The sequence below is a fragment of the Amblyomma mixtum genome, chromosome 2 (assembly GCF_055824585.1).
Source record: "Amblyomma mixtum isolate Tamu chromosome 2, ASM5582458v1, whole genome shotgun sequence".
Taxonomy (NCBI): Eukaryota; Metazoa; Arthropoda; class Arachnida; order Ixodida; family Ixodidae; genus Amblyomma; species Amblyomma mixtum.
The window spans coordinates 194859194-194882202 of record NC_143013.1 but is presented as its reverse complement, the minus strand read 5'-3'; the positions used below and the strand labels follow the sequence as shown (position 1 = coordinate 194882202).

The 23009-nt window shown below is 44.9% G+C and overlaps 2 protein-coding genes across 2 annotated transcripts; one reads left to right on the top strand and one right to left on the bottom strand.

Annotated features, from left to right (window-relative positions):
- Window positions 1-137: 137 nt before the first annotated feature.
- LOC149362021 (uncharacterized) lies at window positions 138-16094 on the bottom strand. Its single transcript, XM_089568206.1, has 5 exons — window positions 16023-16094; window positions 8502-8679; window positions 7210-7281; window positions 5727-5813; window positions 138-259 (listed from the first exon to the last, which is right to left on the bottom strand). Exons 1-5 carry the CDS (start codon window positions 16092-16094, stop codon window positions 138-140), a joined length of 531 nt encoding a protein of 176 aa, XP_089424332.1.
- Window positions 16095-16332: 238 nt separating this feature from the next.
- On the top strand, window positions 16333-21577 carry LOC149362020 (uncharacterized). The gene is made up of 4 exons (XM_089568205.1): window positions 16333-16647; window positions 18993-19049; window positions 19618-19688; window positions 20791-21577. The coding sequence occupies exons 1-4, from the start codon at window positions 16333-16335 to the stop codon at window positions 21575-21577; spliced, it is 1230 nt and encodes a 409-aa protein (XP_089424331.1).
- The last annotated feature ends 1432 nt before the right edge of the window (window positions 21578-23009 follow it).

Below are 23009 nucleotides of genomic sequence, written 5' to 3'. Positions count from 1 at the left end.
CAGGGTCACCTCCAAGCAGAAAGATGTAAGCAGGGCGAATGAAACAAGCCATGACTTTTAGAAGTTTTATTATCGGCACGAATGAGAAAAAATTAATTTTAGCTTTCAGCAGAACAGCAGAATCATTAAAAGCACAGTTAATAGCATTGGTCTTTGTCATAGAGGGCATATCTCTCCGGGCCGCACAGCCTACCGTACTCAGCCACACATTCTTCAGGCACAGAATCCTTGAAGGCTGTTTTCATCCATAGGAGGCAATCTACAGGAAAAAGAAAGGGGCAATTTGATGAACATCTGCCTACCTAATTGTCGACGCGACGAAAAAAAGATGAAATAAACAATTGATGAGAGCAGGTTCTGGTGCTAAATTTGTCATTCTTACTTCCTAGAGAGAACTGAGGAGAGGATCTGTCGTCAAGAAACTAGCGTTCGCAAATAACTCACGACTCATTTAGTTATTAATGAAGTTGCTACAAGAATTCTGGAAGTGCGGGCAGCCGTTTTTGGCTAATTTAGGAGAGACTTGGGGGGGGGGGGGGGGGGGGGGGGGCTTCACTGACCCTAACTTCTGTCAAGGGAATTTCATGAGGAGTGGAAGGCGTGCCAGCTATCGCCTTTCATGTCGCTTCCACAGTGCGACAGGAAGTCGCGAAATGTTCTTAATAGGACCTCAGGACCGGCACTTACAGTTCCAGCGCCAGATATTAAGACCCAAGCAGTTCACAACACTCCAAGCGTGAGCGGTATCTTCGCCCCACTTTACGGGCTCCCAGCTGCATCATTTCCAGTGCACAATCGCACTGCACCGAATTGATTTAGGCAGTGATTACCCCACGATGTTTGGCTTGAGGATATATGTAAGAAGGTTGCCTAAATGAACGTTTAAAACAGCTTACGGCCTACAAAAACTCCAGAATAAATTCATCCGGTTAGTTAAACGATTAAATCATTAAAATATACAACTTTCAAAGATGACGTTTAAAAGACTCCGCCTGAATTTTCATACCTACTAGGCCACTTCTCTTAGCATTTGTGCTTTTCTACGCGTTTTCATCCTGATTCCACCACTTGTATGTGTTTAGTTTTGATGGGTATTTTGTTTGAAGCAACAAATGCGCTTCATTTATTTGTTACTTTTCCTTGATTCATTGTCATCGCATTTGTAGGTTTTGTTATTCCTGCCTGTAAGTGAAACTGCTTTTCTAGCTCTTCCTAACGTCATTTCAACGCACTTCTGCTTATGTCCATACTAATTATTTCATGAGAAATAAATTGCTAATGTGTTTTAGTTATTTCTTCTCCTGTTTTATATCAATTAAGAGACATATCATTTCTTTGCTTCCTTGATGCTATCGAGTGTATAAGGTGGCCTGCGGCTTTATCAAGCTGTCGATTGTGTCAGCTTTTACTGCTGGCCTTTCGCTTCATGTATTTATGTGGCGCCAATAAATAAAGCATGACTGTTATAGCTGCAGCGTGCCATCTGCGCTCAAGATAAACGGTGAATATTCGCCTAGTGTAGAATGAAGGCCAGATATCAACGGCGCTATGAGGTTGAGTTTGTTGAAAATTCGCGTTTCTGCTCGTTGCTGCGTGGCTACCACAAGGACAAAAGAGAAAGTGAAGACGCATTTAAAGATTACCTAATTTCTAGCTGTGTATCACACCCATTGCTGCATCTTGACGCACACTCATCAAACGTATCAGAAGCAAGCAAAAGAGGAAGAAGCGAAAGGATGCGAAAAGAAGAAAATAAAAAAAAAACGGTCAGCGGCGCAAGCCGGCCGTACTGTGCGGGTCCAATGATTTCCACCTCGCTTTCCGTGATCATAATTGACTCACTGACGCTCGATTCTAGGCTTTAATAAGGACGTCTCTAGTATTCCCTTACAAAAGGTAAACCAGGCGTTTCAGGGAAACCTTTAAGTAATTCTCAAAAATAGGTTTTCTGAGGTAAAAATATGACTTTTCGGGCATAATATTAACAGTGAGTCACTTTAGGTTCTGAGCTGGTTGACTAATTTATAATAATTAACTTTATAATTGTTAGAGTTAGGCTCCTAGTTACATTTAAAGATTTGTAGCCGGTCATTAGTAATAGTAGTAAGTTTCTGAAACTAAAAAAAAACGTGATTACCCTTAACGCTGAGGCTTGTAAAAATTTGACTTTTCTGACTAGTACCGCACACTGGAAAGGTGGCTTCGCTGTATGCTTTTTTGAAAGCGCATGTATTTTGGCCCGATGTAGCCAAATTTTGTCGAGCCAGAGCGCCGAAGATGATCGCATTTTCTATAAATCTATATGCCTATTACTAACTACGGGCTACAAATCTCAAATTGCTACCGGTTGCCCCGCTGTGATAGCTAAAAAGTTGATTTTTAGATACAAGTAAACTAGCTTATTACTCAAGATAATTCATCGGCTTTTTGGTGCCCGCTAACAATGGTAATGCTATGCCGCAACAGCCATATTTTTCCCTAAAAAAGCCTATTTTTTAAAATTACTAACAATCTTCCTTGTAGCACCTGGTAGGCATGCTTGAGAGCATGAGTACCAGGTGCTACAGGCAAGACTGTTAGTAATGCAGGGTCGCAGTCATTCTTGCGCCAACATGCAACTCAATTTTAGGTTGCGTGACTTCTTGGCATCTCTAAAGGTGTTCCTTCAACCTCGCATTAATGCTCCTACCCGTCTCCCGAATGTAGAACTTTCCCCAAGACATCGACGTCTTTCGTGTAATTTCTTTTTTACACCGCACAAAGTGTTTTATGTGTTCAATCCCACACAGGCGATATCGCTTCGGCCAGACGATAAAGATGCACAGGCGTACTTGTTGCCAACGAGCGCATATGGTAGCTGATTCAATGACTAATCCTGCTGCTGTAGTCGGAGGATAGCGTATGACGCCTCCAAAAATGTCATGTCTGACAAAGATCATGAACCACTTTCTCCTCAGTAGCCTGTGAATGAGCGCAGGCGCTCAGGCACAGCGCATCTTCATCGCATCTTCTCGCGCTCTCTCTATGGTCCTGGATGCAAGCCCGGAGAAGGTCTCGAGCACGCTGTCGACGGCGTGGGTTCGCGAACGTGCATAGAAGTTTACTCTCGCATATTTCCCACGTCGTCACTAAAGCCTCGTTATCATCAGCCTCGCTATGCCTGATTCAGGCTAAATGCGTCTCATATATCTCTTCAATTAGCCGGACCCTGTCCCAGCTGCGGCCACCTTAGCCACGCAAACTTACTTTACGTAAAGCGCAACAGTTCACGTAAACCGTTAGAGTTCGAGATGTGGCGGGCACCTATATATCACTGCAAGCGCAGTCGCTTTGCGGATCCGTTTTGACTGGGAAGCTGTAGTGACGTTTACCTTCAACGTCTTCAGGTCCCCGGTTAAAAGACCAAATTCCGCCCGTACTGCTACGGCTTGATTTAAGAATGCAGCACGAGCTACGTACGTACACAGAGATTTATCGTCTTTTATGGACGAAAAGTTCGTTCTTTTGGGGAGGAACTGCGTAGCAACAACCAATATTCCCTCTCTTAAATAAAAAGTAAGACTGTAACCATTAGTCTCAAAATATATTCAAATTCAAATTCTTTTTTTATTTATGCCTCGAAAACGTACACACAGCGGAGGCGCAGGAAAAGCTGTCAAATAAAGCTTGACACGAATCACGAGTCTGACGCGAGTCATCCCTTATGCGCAACTGTTCGTCTGAAGTTCGGCCCATTTGGATGCAAGCATTCATCCGAAAAGAGCAACAGCTGAATAAACAGACAAATTTCGTACCCACGGTGGGAATCGAATCACTGACTAGTCTTTACATGCACCATTTACAAAGCTTTTAACAAGCGGCACAAACGACATCTAAAACAAGGCAGAAGAGCACAGCACTAGACGGGAGGTACGGCTGAGAACGCCAACAAAAAGGAATGCCACGGCAAAATCTGTCTGTTCACACAGTTCTCTCAGGTGCACAATCATTTGAAAGCAATATTTCAACGACACGACTGATTCACAGGGCCGTTGCATCTTTCTAGTTTTCCATAAGATGTGTAGTCCATTCGAGAAAAACACATGAAGATGTACACCAACATATCGCACTCCGGCAAGATATCCTAAGGTTTGGGAAGACAAATAGATTCGCTTTATCGAGGGCCGTTACAAGACATCCCAGAAATTAATTGCGTCCTTGCAATTTATGACGCAATGTTCAATTGTTTCAGGAGAATCACAGATGTGGCAGTTCGCAGGCGACAGAGTGCACGTTACAGAACTCCAGGTGGTCGGCATTTCCGGAGCCCTTCACTACGGCGTCCCTCATAGCCTGAGTCCCTTCGGGACGTTAGACCCTAATAAACCAAACTAAACCAAACAAAAATTCAGGGGGGCACTTTGCTGATCTAAAGTGCGGTGAGGCGAAAGCCTTAAGCGCAGTGTTGCTGCTTGTGTCACTGATGTGTGGTTAAGATGTTAAGCTTCGCCTCTGAGTGTGGGACGTGAGAGCGCCTTGCAACGCTGCCAGGGAGTCCACAGAACGCCATCGCCCGCTCGACTCTACGCCTTGCTCGACGGTAAATTGTTTTTGAGGAAAGCAAATGTGTCTCGCATATCTCGGTGGACACCTGAACCTCGCAGTAAGGGAAGGGAGGAAGATGGGAGTGAACGAAGACGCCGTATTAGCTAGACGCGCCTTTGTTCATTTCAAACCAGGCTGGCATGGCGGAGTGGTTAGCGTGCTCGTCTCGCGCTCTTGAGACCCTGGTTCGATTCCCCAACTCGACCAATTTCCTACTCGGTTTTATTTATTTATCTGGTCTGACTAGAAAGGTTAATTAAGCGAATTAGTCTTTACCATTGTTCTAATGCCATCCATCATGTCCTGTCACTGAACTGTGAAGTGATGGAACTCTCTATGAAACGCCTAGAAACGTCTAATCATTAGTGATGGTTAATGATAGTTAAGCATGAATAGCACATTTCATGATACTAGGTAATGTATGGTTAGTGATAGTTAACGTGACCTTAACTAGTACATTTATTAATTAGCGTTAGTTAAGGGGCAGGCGCAGTACACAGTCCCATATGCCACTTCTTAACTACTACTAACTACCAATTAATCAATAAGTGCAATAATATAATCATCAAATCACTTTATATCATTTTCTGATGTCTTTCGATTGCACCCGATTAAGTATCGATTGGCTATTGATTTTCATATGCTCATATAAGGCATGCATCCGATTTGCGGACACATTTGCTAACATGTCTTGGTCACGACAGTACGAGACATTAAAGGCTTTCGCCTTAAAAATGCCCTTCCTCTGGTGCCAAGTCCTCACGGGCAATTTTTCCATAAGTCGTTTGTTAAAAAAAGTTTTATTGCGTGGTAAAAGTAGCATTTTTCGCACCCGCGTATTCATGTCCCGGCGATCCAAAGTACATTTAGCGGTAAAGCGGAGAAAATCCGAGCTCAAATTTCAAGTAATTTATCTCAGCACCAATCGCATTGAGTCCTCTGTATTCGCTTAATAAAGATTTGCTCTCGGTCCCTGTCAATCTCATTGAAGGTACCCGGAAGACAACGGCAATAACTGTGGACATGCCGCAGAAGCTAAGTCAAAAGTTCTATCAACGAACTTGGGCCGCCAACTGCTTAGCACTATAACATATGCACGTGCAGCACGAGTTTGACAGCTTATAATTACTAATGTGACTTACAGTCGCTGCCTAGAAGAGGGAATCGACCAATAAAGCAGTTCTTTCCGTTGAAGTAGTACGCCTGGGCCGCAAAAGAAATGGGGCCCTCTGAAAGGCACAAAGAAACACGTAGTGCTCAGTTTACGAGTTATTCCACACGTCCTGCGAAACGTACGCTCTGTACACTGTTAAGAATAGATGCGTAAGCTTTGCACGTTTGTCCGCTACCAAGTTTATGGTGAGAGCTTTTCGAAGTGCGTTCGACTAAAGTTCTATGGTCCGTTGTTAGTAGCAGCTGCGCCCCAGTTCCGGTGCACTGGCAACGACGAAATGAGCGCACGCACATTGCGCTGCAGTCGTCGGCTTCAGATGAGTCTTGCGCTCACCCCCGAACACGCAATCATCCCCTGTACGCCACTCACGCTTCGTGCAACCTTCGTGTTTACCAACGTGACAGACGGTCATAAGAGGCCATTAAATGCCTGAAAACGTCTGGCGGACGCTGCATGAAGGCGGAAGGCCAGGGCCCGTTATATGCGGTTGGAAGCGCGCGCTCGGGCCATTGCCCACAAACGCGCTGTCGAACAAAATCCGCAAATATGTGCCCACCCGTCTATCACTGAGGTTCCCGCATTGAGGTTCGGCTTACGTTCTTGAAGGAATAACAATGAAACACTTGCATTTGTGTTACACACAGGTGGGTACGTATTAACGCATTGCATTGCAATTCGGCAACCTCTGCGATAGTCCACTACGATTGACGCTAGAATTTTAGAGCTCAGTTCTTAATCACCCGTTCGTGAATTCAAACGTGTCGCCGCCGTCCCTGTAGAATAGCCGAAGAATGAATAAATAACAATAAACGTTGCCGCGGCTGTGCTTCAAACCCGCAGCACCGCTAACACATCAGCTTCGCTCGTCACTGCAAGAGAGCACTATTCTATCCCAGCAGCCGATCACGCCTCGTGTTAAAATGTAACACACTCTCGCGCTGCACATTGCACATCGTTGTCTTCTTAGCGTACGGGTGCGCAAACTATATTACACGAGGGACGACACAGGACGGCGATAGCACTTGTCCTGTGTCGTCCCTCGTGTAATGCAGTTCGCGCACTCCTGTGCTAAGATGTACGACAAACTAGCACCTTTTAAAGCTTTGCTAACATCGTTTCTTCATCATCTATTACTATTATCGAACTAATATCGTCGTGAGACGTACCGACGATCCAGCAAGGCAAACTGAGCCTACAGAACTTCACTCAAATTTCTCATTGGAATCTTAATTGTCCTGAGAATTTTTTCCCTTTTTGGTAAGCGCTTTATACAGCATATCAGACAAAAATAAAATAAAACCGAAAATATTTTCGGCTCGTAGCTTGTGCACGCAACAAGGCCCGTGTAACAGAGAGAGTCACAAGCACTCCGGACCGGCTGAGAATCATAATGAGCCTAGCGGAGGAGTACAAAACAAATAGGGTTTGAGGCGGAACGCATAAATGCTTACCTTCGCAAGGGCTGAAACCGAACGTAAAGGACTCCGTCGCAGTCATGTTAACGCAGTAATCTACGTCAGCCCGATGGAGAAAAAGAAGCAGGACAACATAATGACAAGATATCGGATAGGGTTTCTGCCCACACGTCAACTCACACAAAGTGGGAGGAACCATATTAAGGCAGTGCTTAGAAAAGCAGGTAGCTGTGTTCAACATATTTGTCTCTGTTGTGACCGTTCCTGCGGGGCAGTATGAGACGTCATGCGCCGGTCGAGCCGTTCTCCATACAACGGAGGGAACGCCAGTTGGCGTCGCCGCATTCATCACTTCAGGTGCCACCTCCAACGTGCGTCAATGTGAACTGCCTATCAGAGCAGGCGATGGAATTTTACATCACGTGCTGTGCCTGAGGTAGCTGGCCTGCCAACTTAAGGACTCCTGCGGACTGATGAGATTTGGCCGCCCATATAAAAGGCGCGGGGCGGAACCGTGTGGTGTGTGATGTGTGGGCCCTGTACATGTCCTTCTCTACTGTTCAGACTTGCCTCGGCGCTCTCTGATATCTGTAATAATATACACAAAAAAGTTTGCTTCTTCCTTCAACAATCTTCCAGGAGCGTTCCTTCCTCCTCAGAGCGCTGGCCTCGCCCTTAGCGCTCCTCGAGTAAAATCATCTCCCCCATAAGGGGTCTTGATATAACAGACACCTAAGCAGTGAAGTTATTTGGCGAGCACATGCCTTCAGGTCTGCCCAATCCAATGTGTCATTCGCACTCTCTTACATTAACTATCGAAGTCATGTTGCTTGTATGCCTTAGACGATCCGATTGTATATCGGCCACGTTCTGGTGTGCACCTGATCTCAAATTTATCCTCGGGTGACAATAAGAGCTATGATGTGGCGACGATTGTTCCTTGGCATCGAAGCTGGAATACAACTGAAGCCTACTGTCTTCCTCTTTTCCCCCCCGTCAACCGCTGAGTACAAAACTTCAACCCCTCCAACCCCTTACAAAACATGCAAATTTTGTCGAAGAAGCAGCCGCCAACTAGTTCCGATTTTCTTCCTGTATAGTCCCCATCACCGCGAGAGTTAGCTATTCTTTATGCCTAAAATCCTTGCGCCTAAGTATAGCGCGCCAACCTGAAGTTGTCACCGGCGCGAAACAGGGGTGTGACTGTTATTACAGTTCGCATGTGGCACGACGGAAAGCATAAGAGAATATATTTTTTTACGCGACGAAAGCTGCAGTGCTAATCCCTTCGGCTGTATATAAAGCACGTGAGATGTTGTTTACGAACCCAGGTTCTCCATTATGGCCTTGGTAGTGATAACGGTAGACGGCGAAGTGATTCTCAGGCTCGTATACTGGCACCCAAGCGGTCAGGCATTTGAGTCTGGGATCATGGGTCGAGGTGAAGTAGGCGACGACGGAATTCTGCACTTTTACCGCTTCCACCAAAAGGTTAGTGTTCTCTTCCTGTAAAAGGGAAATTTAGAGAACACACAGGTTAGTTATGCGAAAGCATTTTATGGCTTGTCGCAAAGAAACCCGACGTCGGCGTTGACCAGCAGCAGTGGTCCCCAAATTCCGAGATGACGTCACAGTGGTATCAAAGACTTGTGAAGGTGCGGGGAATTGAACGCATGAATTTTAGACTGCCAGGCGAGCACGCAACTCATACGCCACAAAACCGCGATGTTTCTTGACGAAAAAAGGTGAACGTAGAATATGTGCGTTGTCTCTGGACGTTATGCGAGTAAGTAGGTGTGTCACCAGGAAAGAAGAGAAAAAAAAATTGAAAATAAATAATAAAATGAAAATGAAATCTAAAAAGTACCAATGCGTTCGCATTGAAAGCACGTAAGTAGCCTTAAGAGCCCTCGGTATTTTTTTTCTGTTTTCGCTTCTTTCCTCATGTCTCGCATTTCTCGCAAAAGTTTGGAAAAATCATGGTGCTATTGACTGTTAGCTTCTTACTTACGTGCTATTGGAACCGAATTTCCACGGTAGGCGTGTCCTCGGGAAGGAAAAAAGTTCTTGTAGCGCTTCCGCGCCAATTCGCCTGACGTTAATAAAGACGGATGCAGAATCCTCCTGCCTTGATACATTCCGGCAGTTCAGGCAATGAGCTCATTTTACTGATCCAAGCTAAATCAATATTTCTGCACATGCAGATTCTGTAAGACTTCTTTGCCGATATTGTTACCTCGTAACGTACCCCTAAATATTAATCAAACCCTTGTCTACTCACGGGTATGCGGTGCAGTCAGAGTAGACCGACGCAGCTTTGTCCAGCCGCGCATGCCACCTTTCTTCACCATACTGTGCAACCGACTCAGAGATAATTTTAGCTATGCCTGCTCCTTTTCAGAGAATGCGATGCTTTTAACAAAGCGAAGGCGTACTGGCATGCAAATATATCGGACCGGTCGGGCGCCTACTGCACATACGCAGTAGCCTGCCACTAGTCACACCCGGCGCTAGTCTAGTAAGTCTCCGGTACATAGATGAGAGCGCAGCGAGATCTGCAATGGAAAGAAAATTAGCAGGAGACTTCAGCTCCGTCTTAAGTGCATGAGACGAGATCGTTCATCGTTATTTCCTACTTTCTTAATTACTGTTTCTTTTAATTGCAGGCACTAACTAGCGTACATCGGTAGGCATACTAGACCACGTGATACACAACAAAACACACTACTTCGCTCTTTTAGTAAGTCGAACAAACGTGCTACCATGACCTCGGGGTAAGGTTTGTCACTCGCAACCGAAGGCCCATGGCTCGACTTCCGAACTAATTACCCCAATTTTGTTTTGAAATTTACTTGTTCAGTTCATAGAGCACCGGGAGCGAAATTACGAGGTCGTGAATTCTGATCCCATCGGCGGCATATGATTTTTCTTTTTCTTTCTAATCAATTGCCTCTAAGCGATAAATAAATTAGGGTTTTAATCTTACATTGATCAACACCACAAATCAAAAATGTTTATTCCGTTCTTGCCCATTTCTTGTACATTTATTCTTTTGCCCGTATGCTCATGGATCCCGGCGCGTATTTCCACACCATGTGTATTAAATGACATAAGGTACAGTCAGGCCGGAATGAAACGCGAACACACATATGTCATACATTTCTGCTTTGCATCGAGATATTCCTTTACAACCTATTTTCGATTAAGCATTTCAGTAGGCCCTTTACCCAGACACATGTATCAGGCTAGGTGTACAATTCAGCTGAAAGTAGGCAGATAAACTATTTTGTTTTGATGACATGCTCTGTTCGCGTTTCATTCCGGCCTGGCTGTAAGTTCTGGCAAGCCAACTAGAGGTTTAGCCTGCCTGTTCGTAGTGTAGTGGACTTATTGGCGACAATAAAAAATTTTATGATTGCAGCAGTTAGAGTAGTATAATTAGCTGCATCATAATTAGTAGTAGTAGGAAAAGTAGTAGTGAACCCCAGGTGGTCGGAACTTCCGAGGACCTTCACTACGGTCTCTCTCATAGCCCGATTCACTTTGGGACGTTAAACGTCAATAAACCGAACCAAACCAATAGTAGTTGCGTTAGGATTAGATGTAACAGTAGCAGGAGTAGTAAAACGTGACACTAGTAATAGCAGCAGTAGTTTAATTAGGAGCAATGGTACTACTAGTTGCACTGCTAGTATTAGCAATAGTAACTAAGGTACTAGGAGTAGCAACAGCAGCATTTCTTGCACGTGATAATGCCGTACTATTCTTTAAGAAAGATCAGAGTGATGTGATTGCTCATCGATCAGTGCTATTCGGTAGGACGATCCAGTTAATCAAAATGGAAGTTTCATCGAATTGAGAGATGAAGGAATGTTTATATATGTTATATATGAATGTATGACGGGAGAGATTTAGGTGCGGGCTTCCGCTCTGTCAAGATCTCCATAAGGGCTGGTCCCCAATTTGTTCTCATAAAGATATCGCGCACAAAAGTTTCTCTTAGTAGAAAATTTCCGGCCACAAGAACTGGTTTACGATAATTATCACACAAGCACCTCAAGGCGCAGTTCTAAAAGCCAGGCGGATTTCCGCTCACGCAAGCGCAGTTGCGTTACGGCAACCGGAAACAAGTAAAAGCAGCCGAACATCATCATCATCATCAGCCTGAATGCGCCCATTGCAGGGCAAAGGCCTCTCCCATGCCTCTCCAATTAACCCTGTTCTTTGCCAGTTGCGGCCACCGTATCCCCGCAAACTTCTTAATCTCATCCGCCCACCTAACTTTCTGCCGTCCTCTGCTACGCTTGCCTTCTCTTGGAATCCATTCCGTTACCCTTGAGAACCAGCCGTTACCTGGCCTTCGCATTATATCCTTGCCTTCGCATTATATGCCCTGCCGCCGCGGTGGCTCAGCGGTTATGGTGCTCGGCTGCTGACCCAAAAGACGCGGGTTCGATCCCGGCCGCGGCGGCTATAATTTCTTTGGAGGAGAAATTCTAGAGCCCCGTGTACTGTGCGATGTCAGTACACGTTAAAGAACCCCAGTTGGTCGAAATTTCCGGAGCCCTTCACTACGGCGTCTCTCATAGCCTTAGTCGCTTTGGGACGTTAAACCCCATAAACCAAACCAAACCATTATATGCCCTGCCCAAGCCAAGCAGCTGAACAATGTATGCAAACTGTCTGGATCTGTTAAGCGAGTTTTTTTTTTTCAACTTGTCTTTCAATATTTTTCTGGAGCAACTCGGTTGTTTTCTTTCTTCCAGAACTAACCGCATTAAAGCGCCCGTCGAAAATATCGACTGCTGGTCCGCAACTTCCCCTGTTTGTCTTTTACGTAACAATCATTCACTCATAGGGACGATGTTGGAGACAATCTATGCCGGCTCAACTGAGCAGATTTCAGTGATGTCAGACACTTCCCCTACACCTGTGTGGCAGATACCGTGAATTATGGGCTTGTGTTACCCCCTCTTTGTCATGTTCGTAGTATGATAATGCGGTGGATGATAGTCCAAGCAGCTGCACACACTCGCGAAGGGTGGGTGTCGAGCTCGCCATTTCCTGCGGCTGTAAGTAGGAGCAGCTGTGACACGATTAGGCATGCTCGAACCTGTATTTTATTCATGCAGTCGCCTGTCACAAACATTTTTTACCCTTCTTTTTTAAGCCAGCGCAGAGTACAAGGTAGGTGAAATACAGCTCAGGCCAATTCCTGTTTTCTTTCAGAGGAGATTAACCCTCTCTCTCTCTCTCTTTCTCTCTCTCTCTCTCGCTATATAGAGAGGGGCACGAATGACAAAAGCGATCTATTTGAATTGCGAACGAGACGTGGGATTGAGTTTACTCGCCGGATGTACTGCACTTTTTTCTTTGCGAAGTGATCTTTAGGGAAAAGCTGAACGATGACAAGCATAGTTCATTTGTGAAATAAACCTCAGCTTTTCCCGACCATCTTTTGCTGGGTCGTCGTGCGCGAAACGCCGCAACTAGTGATGGGCTTCACAATTAAGAAGATCAAAGTGGAAAGCAAGCATATATTTCCAAAGGTTTTTTGTATATTTCTCTACTGTTACTGAAGAACGCGGTTGTTGAACACACCGCGTGAGGCGCTTTTTTAAAAAGGAATCCTCCTCATCCTTAATGTATTTAGGTCAACCGTAAGGCCCTCAGCACAACAGTCTGCAGCCACAATAGCGCCAAATCCTAGCACTACCACCCTAGCACAATCTTCATCTGAGCACTACCAGAATTCTTTCGAGCTCCTGAACCTATTTCTTTTTTTTCCTATAAAGAAGAGAATTACAGATTTTCCTCTTAAAGAAGCCGCGGCAGGTTTGTGCTAAAAAATGAGAGAGAAGTTTTTTCATTAAAGACAGAGAATCTAGTTTGCGCTGGAACAGCGGTGAAGCGCTAATCGGCCTTGCCGAGTGATTTAGGGAGAAAAGGGGACACGGAGAAGACTGCAGAAAGTAATAGGGTAAAAGAATTTGAAAGAATAAAAATATCCAAACATTGAATAGGCGTGAAGACCATTAAATAATGAAGAGGGGATGCAGAAAAGATTCAAAGATAATGGAGTATTGCAACGCCCTGTACACGAACACACTAACAAAGTTGGTTGAAAGGCATGCTTCACTACTGTAATTCAGTAAAAAGTGTACAAGCTTGTTGTTTTATTTCTAAAGCTTGAATGCCACAAAGCACGCTACATTAAAAACAATAAAAATCGACCTCGTGAACACCTCCTACTGGCAGCGATCGTTTTATTAAATTGCCCTGGTGGCGTCATATGGATACAAGCCCGGCGACGTCGTCTCTAAAAAGGGAATAGCTGCCGTCGTTTCGCGTTCACGATCGAAGTAACATGCGTCGCACACGCATGATTAGCCAATGAAAGCACCTAACTAAGAAAATTCAAAGACGAAAACGTAGGTTTTCGCCGGTAAAGTTCAAAATTTGGTTGCAGATACTCGGTATAGTGATAAATGTGGAAGTTTGTTCGGCTTCGACCTTCGCACGATCCGCAATTGTTGAAGCAGCGATCGTAATCGCGCCAACTTTGAGCCCCAGAAACGTGTAAGCAAAGATCTGGGATTTACGGACTTGGAAATTAAAGAGCGAAAGGAATGACATGCGCTAAAAGAGGTGACTAGCGAGTGATATCCTGGATGTGAGAAAAATAACACAAAAGCTCCAGTCTCGCACTATATCTCTCCAAATTTCTTTCTGTCGATCGTTCGGAATTTGGAAATGGCGTTCTAATTGATAATATGTTTCACTGGATGTGAAATACGTACGTCGCTAACTCACTGGCCAGTTGGGAAGCTGCCTGCATTATTGTGTGAGGAATATTTGAGCAACAGAACGGTGTGCGGCAAGAATTGTATGCGCTATGATATCAGGAGCAGCAGCCGGCACTCTGAGTTTCAACAACCCCGGAGCCTTGACCTGCTATTAAACTGCTCACCAAGATCCTAAACATACATGACAGAACCAAGAGAGCCTGCAGGAAGCTTCAGTGTACCATTAACAGCGAATGTCGGAATCATCGTATGCCTGCTAGCGCTAATTTCTCACATTACCAGTTGCGTAATCATCATTTATATTTAACTTCATCAGGGCGCTGCTCAGCGGTTACAAACTACAGGTACAGACTGGGAGCTTTGCTTTATTCAATTAAATTCAATTAATTCACCAGACATTTTTACATGGTTTCCTGGGTAAAAGCTGCTCACGCAGCTTGACGAGGTCCAGGCAACCTTTACAAGAGAAAGCGTACAGCATGCGACAACTAATTTGAAACCATCAGTAACTATAAGGAATATTATCACCATAAATGATAAAAAGGCACAGCATGGAATATTCAGTTTTTTATTTAATTTAAACAACGCAGTACCTAAATTTGTTGTCTACCAGAATGTGTTACGAATGGGACGAACATGACATCTTAAAAGTAGGTTTCATTAGCATGCCTTTCCCGGCCCGCCAGCTTGTGGCTGGCATTAGGGTAAACATAAGGCTGCTAATCACCCAGTGTTTCTGAACGAGACCAGAAATCGCAGAAATCACAACCAAAATTTCGGCGTACTAGTTGCATGATACGAAATTATTCAATGCATATTCCTGTTTGAGGGCCACTGCAGCCATACGCAACGCCCGCAGCGAAAACACTAGAAACACTAAGTTCCATATCTCCTCTCCTTTAAATTATGCCAGCTTGTTGTCAAATAGAGTTGATTTTCCACTCTGTCTTAGTTCCTTGGGTCGAGCTGCTAAACCAGACTCTTGCTTTGGAAGCCAAACAAACGTCTGAACCAAAGTTCTAAATTGAACATTTGGTGTGCTGCAGGCAAGCACGGACAGAAAACGCAGATAAAGTTGAAAATGCCATGTTATTCTTCTGTTCATTTCGGTTTTATGGTTCTATGGGGGTTTAACGTCCCAAAGTAACTTAGGCTATGAGGGACGCCGTAGTGAAGGTCTCCGGAAAAAACTGGGGTTCTTTCACGTGCACTGACATCGAACACTACATGGGCCTCTAGAATTCCGCCTCTATCGAAATTCGACCGCCGCGGCCGGGATTGAACCCCTTCTTTCGGGTCGGCAGCCGAGCGCCACAACCAGTGAGCCACCGCGGCGGCTCGTTCTCCTCATTTCGTTTTTTTTTATTTTCTGTTGACATCATATGTGAAATTTTATGCTACCATATGGTGCGTTCAAATGGTGCAGTAGAGCGTAAGCAGCAAATGCTTATACCACTCTGTCTTGTCTACTCTCTCTTTGCGTGCTTGTTTTCTGCACTGAATTGTATCTTTAGAACATGTCTTTCCACGGCAAGCGCCTGTTGTTGTTGTTGTTGTTGTCCTCTAGAAAATGGCGCATACCCACTGCGGGGGATTGGCCAAGACACAGGCGGCAACTGATAGGTGTACGAAATGTTAAACAAGAAAATAATTGTGGGGAAAAATAAAATAATCGAGAGAAAAAAAAATAAGGTCGACAGAGAATGTTCGCTACATTCGAACCAGTGCAAAAGCCCGCATTTGTGCTGCGTAGAAGAAGATGAGGGGTCAGTGCCGCGGGACGGAGCGCTCGCGCTTCTCGGTCATACAGTCGGCCAGAAACGATCTTAATAGGCTCTGAATCTACGGATTAGTGCGTTCGCGCTACAAAATAGACAAATACTGACGCACAGTTAGCGCAGATAGCCCGCCAAGAAGAATCAGCGCACTTGTTCCGCTCGTTCTATTGCACCGGAAGCGAATGCGATCATGCCAACAGAAAACAAAGAACGAGCGCCTAAGAGTCACTAAATTTTACGCTCTACTTTATATCTATACACTGACCGATATTTCGTCGCCCAGAGCAGCTGAAGTGGTGAAGGCAAGCAGGAAAGCTGAGAAAAGCTGGAGCGCCATGACGAAAACCGGGAGGCTGCGAGAGCACTTTACAGTAGACTGGCCGTCATATCCTTTATAGACCGTTTTCGGCGCGAGGAGGAAAATAGCCTCGAACCAGCGCGCACGCGGCGCCGCTTCTCCTCCTCCTCTCCTACTGGCAAGCGCAAGCGGCGAGATACGCGTTGAGTGCCGTGCGTGTCCTGCCGTTTTTTGCGCGAGAAAACAGCTTTTACGTGTTTTGATGCTGACTGTGAACATGAATCGTGAGCCGAGGTCATCAGGATACCACTGCGCTGTTGTTGGCTGCACCAACAACTATTGCAAGCGGAAAAAAATAGCCGCAGAGCCATGTGCGCAGCATCAACAGCCGCGGAGTCAGTGCGGCTGCAACTTGTTCCAACTGCATCGCTTTCCGTCGGATGAAGACGAGCGACGTCTTTGGCTGGCTAGCGTCAACGGAAAGGATTTTATGCCATCGGCCGCCTCTCGTGTCTGCTCGGAACACTTTGTTGGCGGACAACGGACAGCCATGAACTCCGTGCCTATGCTTAAGCTGGGCTACGAACGGAAGGTAAGCATTACGTGCCTATGTGGCCGTGTGTGAAAGCGTGGTTTCTTCAAACACGGGAATTTTTAATCAGGTGACTGTTGTACTGGAGAATAATTGTGCGCGACAACTTTCGCTCAGGTCAAGACCGCCAGGAGACGTATCACAAGAACGGACTACGTGCCGACGAAAAAAAGGAAGGTGAAGTTCGTTTCGCGCATGTCATGGTATCTTGTTCGTGCAAATGCAAAAAAAAATAGCCGCTAGTTAAGCGAGTTGTACGTCTTATGTGTTTTCATTGCTTAGCGCGAAAAGGTTGAAAATGCGCAAATGTTAACAACGCACAAGCGCTGTGAAAATAAGTAGGGTGCAAGAAATGAAGTGCAAACGAGCAGAAAGTTCGCCGTTTTGTCAGTGTTTTATCCCTTGACTGCTTTTGATGCTCTGTAACCCCACCGTTCGCGCCCCGGATCAATTACTCATAACATGCACACAGACAGACGGAGTGCGATATCGCAAAAATTCGTTGTGAAGTTTTGCATAAAAATACTATGGATTTTTCAATATGCAATAAAATCGTGCCACTGTATTTCACAAAGCCAAAAGACTCGAGATCCCTGCCTTATATGGTCGTTTGTACATTTTAAAAAATATTGCTGAGATCCCGAGTTTCGAATGCTGCATGAACTGTGTTCAGCTGCTATGAAAACATTGGTGTCAGTACCACAATTGATGCAGGCTTTGTCAAAACTGGTAATCTAGACTTTCTCCAATCCTTGTCGCAATGGTTTTTTGTTAATCTCTTTTGAGGCTTTGTCTGCTAGCTTTGCAAAGGTGAAATTTCATAACTTTAATCAAGTATCAGCCCAACTGGACATGATTTATGTAACAGATGTTATCTCTTGCTTGAGTTCATCATGCAGAACAGGTGGTTAATGCTTAATACCTATGCATAAAATATGTTTCAACTCTAATGTAATAACGTGAATTTCAACCTCTGTACATTCTGCTTTTTGCATGAGTCATGACAAGATATCATTGTACCTAATCACCTATTCTTGAGAAACATTCTCTCGAGTGCATAATTGGATTGTTCCATGATATTAATTATTAGCTTAATGTATGCATGGTACTAACTAGATATTAGAAAAGACATTTGTACCTGTAGATAACGCAGCGTATCACTGTCCACTGCTGCATGTTCTCGAATTATTATTTAATTCTCTTAACAATGGGATACGTGCTGTGGATCACCTCCATTATTTGAGTGCTAAATGGATGCAGTAAGTTGCTTTGTTCCTAATGCATGTGCAACTTGAGCAGTGTACACACAATACGTCCATAAAAAATTAAGTGCATCGTGCAATCAACTTCAGGAAGCAGTTAGTGAAGAAAAAGTTGATTTGTAACTCTGTTCTGTTGCATTCATCTAGGTTTTGCAGCCAGACACGGAGACCAGCCCTGATACTTCTGCACCTAATGCAGTACAAGACGTCGCACCTGCTGCTAATGAAGATTTAAACTGCACTCTAGTCGATCAGGTGAATGAAGTCACTTTTAACATACACTTATGGAGTGACGTACTTGCAGAATGGCCTCAACAGTGCTTAGCACAATAATGGGCTGTCGCTTACAGCTTTTCAGACTGTCCACATTGTCCTCTACATGGCAGTGCCGTTCCTAGGTTTTTGTTATCTAAGAGTTGCATTTTTGCATGTGGTGCTTGAAGGACAATATTTATTTGGGGGAATTGCCTCACAGGCTCAAAGAAAAAGCATTGTTTGAGACAATATTACTTAGCAGTCTATATTAGAAGTAACATTAAGTAATACTAACGCACATACTATGAGACATTTAAATGAAACAAAGTTATTTTAAATAAGCAGCTAGAACACATGGTATTTGTTTGGACTCTTAGCTGAATCAGAGGTATCTGTATGTTCAAGAACACTATTTGTGAGTAACAGCCTGTAGCAAGCAATGAATTAAAAGCAGTAGTAGTATGGTTTTTCTGTGTGCATCCTGCAGTGTAAGCATTGTTTTCCTCTGCTACAAAAATATGAAAGAATACTTTTACAGCTATCACTGATTGCTTAGGCCTCATTAAGTCATTGCTGTCATCTCTTTTACTCACTTTCATAACTTTTGTAACCACGTAAGCGTTTGAACTAAAGAAAATGTGATTCTGCTGCTGCAAAAGTGTGTGGGGGCCAAGGCTTCGTCAGGCTTCCGAATCTTTAGCCGTGGGCCGCCCATAGGGATTATCTGTATTGCTTCCTGCAAATAGTTTCTTACTTACTGTTTGCAGTGTGTTCTAACTCTTGTTATGCTATGGTGTGACACAGGTGCTGTTTAAATTTCCTTTGCAGGATACAGATGTTGGAAGTCCCAGCATGCTTGTCGTGCTGAAGTCGGACCTTAATGGTGTAAGCTGCTAAACTTCAGTACACTCTGCATGCTCAGTGAATCAGTTTTACAGTTTATTTATTCCGGCCATGCACTTGTGTGAGCAGTATGCAGATAAACAGATGGTTCCTTCTCCAAGACAGAAAGGAGAGGCAACAGATAGCAATGTAACTAATTTGTACTGAGTCTATTTTAGGCTTGCAGTAGTAAAACTTCCAATTTTTTTCAGTCATCACTGTGCCTCGAAGAATGCATGCCTGCAGCTTGCCCGACCCAGACACTGGAAGGTCACAGTCACCATGTCAGTAGGCTTTACTTTTTTTTTTGTTCTTACATGTTAAACGGTGCAGGACAGAGTTGCATTTTGAAATACAGCATGTTTTGCAGACGCTCAGTTCTGCAGCCACAACAAACACAAGCAGCAGAGAAACACAGACAGAAACTGTAAGTGTTTTTTTATTCAAGCATTTACTGTACACTAAATACAAGTTTTCCTTGCATGACCTCAAAACTAAGTGATCACTCTCTATTTCACTTTCAAAAGGTATGGCTTACTAATACAATGTGTCTAAATATTTGCATTTACAGGTCTGCACACGAGACCACAGTGTGCAGTGGGAACACCCCTCTCTGGCTGACCACACCTACACTTTACGGCAGCAAGTGCTGATGGCATCACAGATGACTTGTCAAGACATGAGAGAAGCCAACAGCCACAGAAACCAAAGGGCACAGGGGATTTTTAATTTGGCTTCTCTCATATTTATAACGAACCCCTCATTCCCCTTTCCTTGTCTGCTTAATTGCTTAACGAGGGCCTCGGTTCTGGCAGCCTTGATGCCTTAGGAAGCATAAGAGGGTTCTCACAGAGCTTCCACCCTCGTCGTTCGATGACGTTCTACGTCACATCAGCGGTAACTGAGGACGTGCCACGTCCGCCGCTTAAGAACGCGGGTGGCGCTGGTGAACACTCCCAAGGTTAGGTTATTTGTAAACATAAATACCCCCGAAAGCAGAAGGTTTGACAGCCGTCGCTGTAGCTCAGCGGTAGAGCACCGGACGCGTAATTCGGAGGTCGTGGGTTCGGATCCCACCGGCGGCATGTGGTTGTTTTTTCTTCTGCTTTCCTAATAAATTAGCTTTAAGCGATAACATATTCAGTAATAGTATAAATTGATCAACACCACAAAATAAATAAATAAAAATTAAAAATCCCCTGTGCCCTTTGCTTTCTGTGGCTGTTGGCTTCTCTCATATTTATAACGAGCCCCTCATTCCCCTTTCCTTGTCTGCTTAATTGCTTAACGAGGGCCTCGGTTCTGGCAGCCTTGATGCCTTAGGAAGCATAAGAGGGTTCTCACAGAGCTTCCACCCTCGTCGTTCGATGACGTTCTACGCCACATCAGCGGTAACTCAGGACGTGCCACGTCCGCCGCTTAAGAACGTGGGTGGCGCTGGTGAACACTCCCAAGGTTAGGTTATTTGTAAACATAAATACCCCCGAAAGCAGACGGTTTGACAGCCGTCGCTGTAGCTCAGCGGTAGAGCACCGGACGCGTAATTCGGAGGTCGTGGGTTCGGATCCCACCGGCGGCATGTGGTTGTTTTTTCTTCTGCTTTCCTAATAAATTAGCTTTAAGCGATAACATATTCAGTAATATTATAAATTGATCAACACCACAAAATAAATAAATAAAAATTGAAAATCCCCTGTGCCCTTTGGTTTCTGTGGCTGTTGGCTTCTCTCATATTTATAACGAGCCCCTCATTCCCCTTTCCTTGTCAAGACATATCTTTTTACACTGGGGTGTCTTACCATGTCTTCAGGACGTTATTGACTTGTCTGGAAACAATTCCAATGCCACAGTCACGGCTAGCATTGGAGGACCAGCTTCTTTTGACACTTATGCGCCTCAGGCTTGGCCTGCTGTACAGAGACCTTTCCTTCAGGTTTAGAATATCTGTTTCGTCTGTCTGCAAAATCTTTAATAGCACTCTAGAATACCTGAAAGAAATTATGAAATATTATGTGATTTGGCTGCCGAAAGCTAGAATTGAAAGCAGCATGCCATATTCATTCATAGAGAATGGCTATGAAAACACTCGTTGCATTTTTGACTGCACAGAGGTTGCTCTGGAAAGGCCAAAAAAACAACGACCAAGAGCTCAAACATACAGTTCCTACAAAGGGCACAACACAGTGAAATTCTTGATTGTTAGCGCCCCTTGTGGGTACATAATGTCTGTGTCCCGTACTTTTGGGGGACGTGCCTCTGACAAGCACATTGTTAGGGAGTGCGGTGTCCATGAGTACCTTGTTCGAGGCGATGTGATAATGGCCGATAGAGGTTTTACCTTGGACCCGTACCTGGAGGTCCAGGGAGTTAAGCTGAATACCCCAGCATTTACTAGAGGCAACGAGGCACAATCTTGCAGAACTTATCTAATGATAAAAAAGGAAAGCTTCCTTCTAGAAATGCATCACCAGGTATTAAAGGCTGTTTGCTCCTTTTTCAACAGTTGTTCAGTGGGCACAGTGCTGTTGTGATGAGCGGTTGTTTGGCACAACGCTTCATAAATCTTTGCTCCAGTAGCGCTGCTAACGAGTGTTTTTAAAACAGACCCCATCGTGGATATGTCGCCGTCGGTTTCAGTTGATGGCCGCAGAGCGCAGGGATAACTTGAGTTTTGAAGGAGACAGAGCCGCGTGCTCGACTGTTGCTACGCTGCAGCAAATAAAAGCGCATTTGTGATTTGTCCTCGCCCGTTCTCACTGGTTCTAACGGTGACCAGCAACTCCACCTGCTACAATGCTGTCCTAACTTGACTAGCTCTCATCTTGGAGTGGTGTGCGCCATTTTGGATAACCCACCACGTTGAGGGAACGCCTGGACCATAGAGGTTTTAGGGACAGTGCTGAGTGCGAATGGACGATCTCAGCCTTGAAGAAAGGAATATCCAGTTGTTCTTCAAAGCCTGTTAATTGTAGAAGAGTTCGCAAAAGTTCTTTTTTCTCTAAGGTTTTGATATGAATAAATCTGTTTTATGTTTTCTCTCTCTCCTCTCGATTCGTATTTTCTTCTGCTACAACCTCCCAATTTCCGTGTGCCTGCCGCCCAACCCCAGAATCGGGCAAACGCTACCCGTGGATTCGCTATCGGAGCAGACGGAAGCTGTGTCTAGTAGGCTTCTAGGCACAATGATACACCACTAAACACGCATACAAGTTATCCCTTCAAACCAAATCGAGCGAGCGTGCCTAGGTCGCTTAAAGGGAAAGCATTCAGCCCACATACCAAAGGATATGGGTTCAATTACCAACCGATTACGGCAGTTTTGTGTGGCGTAAATAATTTACCTCCCTTTGTAATTTGAAGCCAGTGCTCGTGCAGACGAAAGCGACAATCAAGAGGGGGAAGTGTGTATGTGGAAGTGTTCTGGAAGCGCACATCCTGGGCTGCGCCGCTGTCGACGTTCGGCCGCTTAATACCAACGTGACATTTGGTGCAGGTGGTGGGTACATCGTTAATGTACCGCACGCCCCCACCAAGCCGCAATTCAAGCCCCGTAGAAATATCGACGGTAGACACACCAGTCCACCAGGGCAGTCGCCGATTGCAATGCCTACGTCCAGAATTTGGACTGCTCCCTGTTTGCTCCCAAGTGCTACCACAATGAATATGCCAGCTACAGTCCTGCCGATGCTGCTCTACCACCAGCGACAGACACCCTCTTTCCACTGTCAACTACAGGAGGACACCGAAGACTGGCTGGACCAGTATGACCGGATGACCATCTACAATGGTTGGGGCGCTGATTGCAAGATGCGTCATGTTTATTTCGCCCTCTAAGACTACGCGAGGACCTGGTTCATCACTAATGAATCTGGCATTCTAACGTAAGATACGTTAAAAACCTAGGTCGTCCGAGTCTTCAAGGACAGCGCCTTACGCAAGAAGGCTGACCTAGTCTTGAAGGCC